The sequence below is a fragment of the Ips typographus genome, unplaced genomic scaffold (genome assembly GCF_016097725.1).
Source record: "Ips typographus isolate SLU unplaced genomic scaffold, UJ_Ityp_2.0 IpsContig34, whole genome shotgun sequence".
NCBI lineage: Eukaryota > Metazoa > Arthropoda > Insecta > Coleoptera > Curculionidae > Ips > Ips typographus.
This window is the reverse complement of record NW_028098573.1, coordinates 387449-398153: the sequence shown is the minus strand read 5'-3', so window position 1 is coordinate 398153 and position 10705 is coordinate 387449. Positions and strand designations below refer to the sequence as shown.

Here is a 10705-nt window from a genome sequence, read left to right as displayed (position 1 = left end):
CCAAATCACCTTGGGCATCACCTTTACATCTTGCCCCTAAAAAGAATGGACAATGGAGGCCATGTGGTGACTACCGGAAACTTAATGCTGTAACTGTGCCAGACAGGTATCCTGTTCCAAACATGTTAGATTGTGTGTACATTCTTAATAAAGCTAATTTTTTTACTACATTGGACATCGTGCGAGCTTATAATCAGATTCCAGTTGCCAGTGAATCCATTCCAAAAACAGCAGTAACAACTCCATTTGGGCTATACGAATTTTTAAAGATGCCATTTGGGTTACGAAATGCCGGACAGACGTTCCAGAGATTCATCGACCAAGTGTTAAGGGGACTGGACTTCATTTTTGTGTACATCGATGACATTCTGATTGCTTCAGAGACCTTCGAACAACATCAGGAACATGTTTCACTCGTATTAGACAAACTAGCTGTTCATCACATAAACATTAACATTCAAAAGTGCCACTTTGGTAAAAAGGAAGTTGATTTTTTGGGTTTCAGAATCACAAATACCGGAATTTCACCACTTCCAGAGAAAACCATTGCCTTACGAGAATACAAGAAACCTACTAACATTCAAGAACTTCGACGTTTCTTAGGACTCATAAACTTTTATAGGCGACACATTCCTAATGCAGCTGAGCTACAAGCTCCTCTTCATGACGTTCTCCACAACAAGACAAAAAAGAACGATAAAACTCCGATAGATTGGACTAATAGTATGGAAAATGCTTTTCAAAGTTGCAAAGAAAGTCTGACTTCAACCGCAAGTTTAGCTTACCCAGACAATTCAGAATTAGCGTTAATTTGCGACGCATCAGAAACCAGTATTGGAGCTGTCTTACAGCAGAGTGATAAGCGACCCTTAGGATTTTTCTCAAAGAAACTCAGCGTTTCAGAAGTCAAATACAGCACATACGACCGCGAACTTCTCGCTATATATGCTGCTGTGATACACTTTAGAATCTACTTAGAGGGCAGAGAAGTAACTATCTATACTGATCATAAACCATTGATTTATGCTTTTCAGACAAAACATAGCAGTAACTCCAGAGAAACAACACGGCGTGCTAGACAGTTAGAGTTCATCAGTCAATTTACTACAACCATTAAGTACTTAAAAGGGGAAGAGAACGAAGCAGCAGACGCACTGTCTCGAGTCCAAGAAATTTCATATACAGCTTCTTTAAACTATGAAGAGATCGCAAAGGCACAGCTTGACGACGTAGAACTTAAACAATACCAACAGCAGCTTGACATGAAATTTGAAAACCTAAAATTTCCAGCGCTAAAACTTAGCCTAACTTGCGAAACATCCACCGGAAAATTTCGACCTTACGTACCGAAAGGATTTCGGAAACAAGTATTCGACTCAATCCATGGGTTGGCACATGCAGGCATCCGGGAAACACGCAGGTTAGTGACAGAAAAGTTTTTTTGGCCATCAATGAACAAGGACGTACATTTGTGGGCTAAAACATGTATATCTTGCCAAAGGTCAAAAGTACATAAACACACAAAAACTGAATTGTTAACAATACCCACACCTAAAGCTAGATTTTCATGTGTACACCTTGACATTGTTGGACCCTTACCAGTATGTGAAAGCTTTAGATACTGCATAACTTTAATTGACCGTTATTCACATTGGCCAGAAGTTATTCCTGTAGCAGACATTCGAACTGAGACAGTTGTTCGATCAATTTTTATGCATTGGATTTCCAGATTTGGTTCACCAGAGATTATCATAACTGACCGTGGAACTCAGTTCGAGAGTGCTTTATTTACCAGTTTTTATACTTTGTTGGGCATCAGAAGAGTCAGGACTACAGCTTACCACCCACAAAGCAATGGAAAAATAGAACGTTTCCATAGAACGTTAAAAACTGCCATCACAGCTCACAACAAACCGGATTGGTTATCAGCACTCCCTGCAGTACTCCTTGGATTAAGGACAGCTTTAAGGGATGACGCCAAATATTCCTCAGCCGAAATTTTGTATGGAGAAGGACTACGATTACCATCTGAGATGTTTTCACCGAATCAAAATTCACCACCTTTAAGCCTATTCATGCAAAACTTGAAGGAGAATTTGAGTTTTATGCAACCAGCTCCTACAAAATGGAACTCAAAACAAAAACCGTTTGTTAGCCCTGACCTAAAGACTGCGACCCACATTTTTCTGCGTGAAGATATGGTGCGTAGACCTCTATCAGCACCTTATACCGGACCACACGAAGTTATTGCACGGAATGACAAAACCATAGACATTCGCGTGAATGGACATGTGACCAAGGTTAGCCTAGACCGAGTCAAGCCAGCATACATCTTGCAAGAAGACCAAGCAGCGGCAGTTCGTCATGACCATGATTATACCTTCCACAATCAGAACATCTTGTCTAGCAAGAAAACCGTCCGTTTCCAGGACAACAGTGACGACGTCACTGGAGGGGGGGTATATGGAGTATCCAGCCACGATGACAGAAAACACACAGACGGTGAAGTGTGTGACTTTTGGCAGTTGGCGGACAGTAACACGTTTTTCAATGATGAGCAGTTATGAACATTCTGCATTTTTCTGAGTGCAAATCAATATGTGTAGCCTGTACAAATCATAATTTTTATTTTCCAAGTGGAATTAGTTGTGTTATCAATAAACTGTTGTGAAGGAATTAATATCCCTGTGTATCCTTAATCAGAAACAACTCAGCTGGCGATCAAGTTCGTTGAACCCTAGGTACACAACACGTGACAATTAGCACAGAAATCGAACCCTAGTTCAGCAAGACGCCACACAACAAAACAAAAACAAAAGCTAAGTGACAAGTTGGCATTTGACATCACAACAGATCCAAGTTGGCCTATCAGCGGAACTTGTTTTCTCAATGCGATACGCCGGGTGACGTCACAGTGGATGCTCGGGTGCACAATATGCACTTAATACCCAAGGAATTACAGGCGTTGTTCGTGGTTTGGTATTACTATTTGATAGTCCATCTTCACAGAGTGGAGACATTACATTCTTCTTAGATGGTATTTATAGGAAGGGGTAAGTTCGACTAAACGAAATATCTAAAAATGTATATTTATTAAGAATTGGATTTATTGTTTTAAAATAACATTGCAGCAGCACAAAGATGTTTTCTTTACAATTATAGTACTTGATAGGCAGATGTTCAGCCTTATGCCGTAAATCCATTAACTTAATATCAATATTGAAATAATTTCAATGAAAATTGACCACTATTTACATTTTTGGTCACATACAGTGCTTTTTTTTAACGCGCAACATAAGATTTTACGTGTTAAATTTTTAAGCTCATGTTAGACCATGTTGTTTTGGAACTACAAGTGTTAAACTTGACGGGTGTGTGTTTGGTACCCTGAAGCTTAAGTAAGTTTACCAATTCGGTCTAAAAAGTGTTTACAAACTAACGTGAAATCATCTTTTTTCGAAAAGATTTTATCTTTCCATGCTCCCTGTATGCATGGTAGGTGCTTGTTGTTTTTGATACTGGCAGGGTAGGTAGCAGGTAGAGTGACATATTTATTAATAACGTCAAAAGGGCATTTTATGATCGTTTGGGGTACTGTTTGGTTTCAAACGGAGGTCAATTTGAACAATTTATTTAAAAAAATACTTCTTCTGTACTTAATTCTTGATATAAAGTTAATATTCGCATTTTGACCACCCTGTTTTACTTTCTACACCAAATTTTACCTGCTACCTGCTGTGACAGTATCAAAAACAACAAGCATTTACCATGTATACAGGGAGCATAGAAAGATAAAATCTTTTCGAAAAAAGATTATTTTTCGTTAGTTTGTAAACACTTTTTAGACCAAATTGGTAAACTTACTTAAGCTTTAAGGTACTAAACACACACTCGTCAAGTTTTACACTTGTAGTTTCAAAACAACATAGTCTAACATGGGCTTAAAAATTTAACACGTAAAATCCTACGTCGCGCGTTAAAAAAAACGCACTGTACATAGATACGCACTAAGGACAATTGATTAAAAAAACTGTAGGTTACAATTGATTGATAAAATTTCAAGCTTCACTATGGCAACATTGCATTTGTGTTATGGCCAGACCAAACCAGACGGAGAAGTACCGACCCAATCTCACAAATTATGTAAATTTTAAACGGCTTTTGGTGTTTTTCAGTTTTTTTCCCGGCAACGGTAAATACTTAATTCAAAATTAGGATAAAGTACCAAACTTAATTTTTAAATCAATTTTAGGTATGTCTAAGAAAGCCTCAAGACAGCAATATATTCAACTTCTAACTGAGCTAGAAAGTTCTGAGGTTTTAAAGTGGGGAAAAGGTACCCCAAATTTAAAAAGACAATCTTGGGAACAAGCTGCAAAGGCTATAAATTCTATTGGAGGTACCCAAAAAACTGGTGAACAATGGAAAAAGGTATATAACTTACAGTAGTTAAGACTTCCCAGCAAACACAAGCCGTTTGGCAAGTAAGCGGCCGAACGGCGGCACAAGCAGTTTTCTTATGGCAAATATTGCCTCTTTCAAATCAGAAGCGGAACGTGTACCGGTTTTCCGGATATAAACTACAGATATCTCACCTCTGGCGGTGCGCCTTCGGCTTTCTTCTATAGCTCAGGGGCCATTTTAGTACTTTCGGGCCAATTTCGGATCGCGTTCGGTCATTCGTAAAGCCGATCGTTTCACAAATAGTTTGATTTTCCCGCAATATGTTGACGTGTGTAACACTATTGACAAACTCGTTTCGTTTGCCGGCCGGCGTCACCTTGTTTAGTGGATAGTTAAATTGGTTAAATTAATCTATTTTAATTGTAAATTGTATTTTATTTTTATGTATGCTTTAGAATTGTTTGATAGTGTGTGTTGTGCATTTTACGCTACGATGTCAAGCTTTGAATCAGAAACGTAAGTACCCTAAGTAACCTAGGTTTTGAACACTAAAGTTTTGTCTTCATTAAGTTTTTTTGGCTTTTTCGATTCGCTGCCTTTAAATAAACATGATTATTAATAAAAAAACACCTCAGTAAAAGACAGGAAAGGCGAATAATTGCCAAGCAGGTGAAATGTGTGTTAGGCGATTGTTCTCCTGTGAAAAGTACAGCAACATTTAATAGTTCTGCAAAGCATTCCTCTATTGTCAACGATGTTGCTAGTAATTTAGAAATTATTCAGGAAACTAGTTCTTCCAACTCATCTCAGAATAATTTTTTGCCCATATCACTTTCTGAAATAACTACTAAGACTACTTTTGTGGGGGAACTATCAGAACCAATCTTTGGAGGCTACAACCAATCAATCATTTGTTTTAAGTGAGACTGAAAGTTTATCTTCTGAGTCCATACAATTTTTATCGAAAGCTCGAGTGAAAGTAATTCAGATAATGAGGAGTATAGTGATGATGAGCCTGGTGATAATAAAAATATAATCTCTACTACAACTTCTTCTTCTCAAGAAAGTATAACATTTTTAAAACACTTCACTTAAAAATAATGTAACAGACTCTGCCATTAATGAGTTGTTGCAATGGTTTTCCACAAATCCATCAGTAATTTGCCAAAAGATGCTCGAACTATTTTACAAACTCCTAGACAAATTGACATAAAGAATATGGGTGATGGTTCATATCATTATTTTGGTCTTTCAAATCAAATTAGAAAATTGTTTAATAAATATGAGGTCCTCAAACATGTTTCAAATCCTGTTTTATGTGTTTTAGATTTTAACATAGATGGCTTGCCTATTCACAAGAGCACAAAGCAAAACTTTTGGCCTATTTTGTGCAAAATATCTAATTACCACCTTTTATTGTAGCACTCTACTGTGGCCCATCAAAACCTCCTCTAAATGAGTTTTTTGAAGATTTTGTAGTAGTAAGTTAATGACCTGAAAATAAACAAATTAAAAATTACGAACCATAAGTTTATTGACATTGAGTGTAGGTCATTTTGCTGTGATGCACCAGCACAAGCTTATGTGAAGGCTACAATGAGCTTTAATTCATATCATGGATGTGACAAATGTACTGTCAAAAGAAGATTTGTTCGTCGAATGGTCTTTTCAGATTCTAGTGCGCCCCTCAGACAAGATGAAGATTTTCTTGATGGAAAATATGGTAATTACCATAAAAGTGTAACTCCTATATGTGCCCTAGGTGTTGGAATGGTATCAAGTTTCCCAGTAGACTATATGCATTGTGTTTGTTTGGGGGTTATGAGAAAGTTATTGTTTTTGTGGAGGGATGGTAGCAGGTTATATCGATTAACACCAGAGAAATTGCAACTTCTGGAAAATCGACTTAAAATATACAAAACAGTTTGGCCTTGTGAATTTAATCTACAACCTAGAAGTTTGAAAGAATTAGAGCACTGGAAAGCTACAGAGTTCAGACAATTTTTATTGTATATAATACCACTTCTTGGTGATATTTTGTCTAATTCTGTATTCTCACATATGATGCTATTAAAGTATGGTCTGACAATCTTGTTAAACACTGAATTAAATGGCCTGTATAACTCTTATGCAGATAACTTGCTTAAATTATTTGTGTCTCATTCTGTTCACATCTATGGAATTGAATTTTGTGTTTAATTGGCAGCTGATGCCATTAAATTTGGATCCTTAAATAATGTAAACAGTTTTGCTTTTGAGAATTATCTTGGGTGTCTAAAACGATTTTTAAGGAAAGTTAATCAGAGTTTACAACAGATTTGTAACCTCTATGTTGAAAATTGCCATATTTTTATTTTAGGGAAAAAACTTTTAATATTAGAACCATTTGTGTCTTATCCTACAAATAGTAGTTTTATGCTATTATATGTATAAAGTTGTCCTTAGTCAAATTGATATAACTTTTTCACATGAGAAAATTAAATGTAAGGGAATGTTATTACCTCAAGGAGAAAATTCCGAGGAAAATACATACTTTTGTTGTCCTTTAATTCACGGCCTTTGAGAAGGAAAAACATATTTATGTATTAGAGGTGAATCAGAAACATTTTTTATTGAGTTGTTATATTTATAGATGTAAGTACAGGGTGATTCTTTATATTTTACTCAATAGCTAACTCCATTAGTTTTGATCTGACAGCATAGTTTATCAAAGTTGTAGCATTTTTTCTGAGTCGTCAGAATGTGATATCAAAATTGACATTGTCAAATTTTTGACATGTGTTTTGACTATTTTAGAATTATCAAAGAACTAGAGAATTAGAGAGAAGAACTTATCAAAGAATTAGAAACAAATATTTGATTTTATTTCAACTTATAGCAAAATGTAATTTCAAAATTCACTTACTTACAAACACAGTAATCTTGTGGAGTAGACCTATTTTGCAGTTTTTTTAAGGTGCAAAACAAACTGATTTATTAATAACACATTTATATATTTTTCAATTTATCCTACTCAGATTCCCCTGCTAAGGTTTTTACATATAACAAAAATAATAGAATAATGGGATGACGTTAACAATGTAATTAATAGAAATGTGAATTGACATATGCTTCTATGGGTGCTTCCAATTGTCACATTTAAAAAATGTACTACTAATCATAGTATTTTACCTTGATTTTTGCCATAGTAAACTTTTTTCAAAAAAAAAGTGAGTGGGGTTTTTAACACAACTAATTAATTGTGTAGGGCAAAATGTGTAATGTGTCTCATATTAGATGTGTATTAACGTAGATATAATAAAGTTACTTTACATACATACTAAACTGAAATTTTGGCCTTTTGTTGTTACAATGAATTTAAAATAAAGTTTTTGTATTTTCCGAGGTATTTTGTCTCTTGTGTTAAAAATTATGTATTTTATAGATCATGTGTTATTGTTGATTTCCCGGAAGAATCTACAAATGGAATTGTGTCAATGGCCCTGATATCAAGCACCTGGCTAGTTGTAGAAAATAAAATTTTATATTGCACTTGGCCAACGTATTTAAAATCAACCCTGTCAAGAGAAAAAGCTGTCAAAACTCATACACCTCTAAACCTGGATAAATGTGTGAAATGCGTAGCAATAGTCAAATTTCATGACAGTAAGTTGAACCTAATAATCTAGAAGTCATTTTAAGCATCTGGAAACCTTGTGCGTTTTAGCTGACTATCACAAAGCGACCCATAAACTTCGAGAATTGGAAGAAGCTGAAACCGATGTGGAGGCAGCAGTACTACCTGAAAACAATATTTCAGTTAAAACTCGAATGCACCGCAATTCAGATTATGTGTATTCAGATTTTGATGAAACAGATGATAAAATACCAGTCCCACCTAAACCACCCGCATTTACAACCATACCTAAATTAACTGAAGTTAATTTGCCTGTTCCCACTAAAACCGTTCAACATAATGTCTGTCATTGTGAGAAGCATCAAAGTAAGTACAAACATATAGCCAAACTTTATAAATATTTTAATTTATTTTGTTCTGTAAATTAGATAATTAGATTAGAACGCCAATCATGAATCAATAATCATTGATATGATTCAATAATATTATAATATATTGCCGGCTCGGTGAATGCCCTCGGACCTAAGTCTAGGGTTCATTCACCACCGCTAAAGCGCTGCCCTCCGTGTATCTACAGCCTAGCCAGTTTCACATCATGCTCCCTGCCATCTTGGCCATCTGGGGGTAAGATAACTAACTAGACTATAAGGCACTATAACGTAATAAAAGTGGGTTACCTGTGGAATCCTGCGTATTCTTCCCCCTCAACCAACCCTTAACGTGACAATATATTGAATTCAGCATTATTATATGATTTAATTTAATTTATGATTTATTATTTTTTTTAAATTCTATTTTTTATACCAAATAAATTAATTTGTTCAAATTTTTGTGCTATTTAACAGTGATCTGAAACACCGTCAATTTCACTTTGTTTGGATTATGGACGCCCCACTAAATTGGCACATGAGAAGTAATAAGAATAACTATATTATAACTTAGTTCATTTTTTCATGTTTTCCAGATATTCTAGCGCGTATACTACGCGACTTACAAGATTTGAACAAAGATGTTGGACTTATTATTCAAAAATTGAGTAACTCAGAGACAGCTCCATTTCAACCTGAACCTATAGACGCCAATGTCACTTGTAATTCATATGATCAAATTTTGGAACTAAATATTAAACTTGAGGACAAAGAGTTTTTCAATAAAGTGGTATATAATAATATAATAATAATTAATTCGTATATAATAAGCTACGATGAGAGGAAACATTTTGCCGGCCAAGGAAATTTGATAAAATATTTTCATTTTATATAATAATTGGAATGATTTTGATGAAGTCGTATAAAAAATAGTGTAAGCATTAAAAACAGTAACAGCTTTACTGATCTCAGACAAATTAGAAACAGAACCTTAGAAAAAAACTTCCAAACTTTGTCATCGATCATCGATTTTACTTAAATAAAATTTCCGCTTAAAAACCCTCAACTTGGTTATGTCCAGGTATGTGAACGTAGGAGTTTTGCCAGCTGTAAACGAGAAGTTACTATAACATTTTACCAGTGCAAAAGACTCCAGTGAAATAGTCAATTCAATTTACGTTTTTCCAAGCTTGTTTTTATGTTTGTTTTCGTAGACGTAACAATTTTTGAATTTGTTATTTTCAGCGTTCCTCAATTTGTCTGTTAGGCGGCAGAGATCTAAATGATAGAGTAAGAAGGTTGTTACAAGTTTTTCTGACACACGAACTTACTTTAAAAGCTAACTGGATTGGAGCAAATGAAAAGGGCAGTTTCCAAAAGCTGGACAAAGTTTTAAAACTGATTTATGGTAAGTTACACATTAATCTTTTTGAACTTTTGTAGCAAATCAAATTAAAAAAATATCTGGTGTAGATTCCGTACGCCGAAATCCAATTTGTGCCAATTCAACCAATAATAAGATTGATAAGGCAATAAGAAACTGGATAAAAAATGCCCCTGATCGGGTAGGAGGGCGCACCAATCGAAAAAAATCAATGTTAGCCAAATAACCAATACATTTATTTGTTTTTCAATTATATATTAAAATTTTCTGACACCCTGTATAAAAGTAAGTTATATATTTTTTGATTAGATTTGGAATAGAATAGATACTTTAGATGTAAGGGGGAACAACAGTTATTAGTAGTAGTTAAAGTTTGTGTATTTGTTGACCCTCGCAAGTGTGAATACTGTGTTTGCTTTTGGGTATTATTATTAGGGCTTCAAATGGTAATAAAACCACTACTTTTAGTTCGCCGACGTTTCGGATAATACATTTCCTTCCTGAGGGTTTCCAATGTGTGGTTTTTTATTAGGAGACCTGAAGAAGAAAATATATTTTCCGAAACGCCGGCGAACTAAAACTAGTGGTTTTCTTACCATTTAAGGCCCTAATAATAATATCCAAAAGCCAACACCGTATTAGCTTACAGTTTGTACTGTTCTGTTTAATTTGTATTGTTTCTAATGTTTAAGTAACTTATAATTACATAAATTTGATTAGAAAATAAAAGAAGCTTTTGTTTATTGGCGTAAAACAAGATACAAAAAAGAGAAAATTCACCTGTTAAAATAAGCGGTATACCTAATCCAAACATGTGCCAATTCTAGTGAGGGCTTTTTAAAAATACAGTGTAACGTCCACTTTTCGGCACTAGTAATGATCAGTTATTTTGTTATTTCAATGCATTTTAGCAATTTTTAATTAATTTAACAG

The 10705-nt window shown here is 34.8% G+C and overlaps 1 protein-coding gene across 1 annotated transcript; it reads left to right on the top strand.

Moving 5' to 3' along the window:
• Positions 1-8214: 8214 nt before the first annotated feature.
• On the top strand, positions 8215-9998 carry LOC145739700 (uncharacterized). Its single transcript, XM_081994997.1, has 4 exons — positions 8215-8386; positions 8985-9178; positions 9634-9796; positions 9862-9998. Exons 1-4 carry the CDS (start codon positions 8215-8217, stop codon positions 9996-9998), a joined length of 666 nt encoding a protein of 221 aa, XP_081851123.1.
• The last annotated feature ends 707 nt before the right edge of the window (positions 9999-10705 follow it).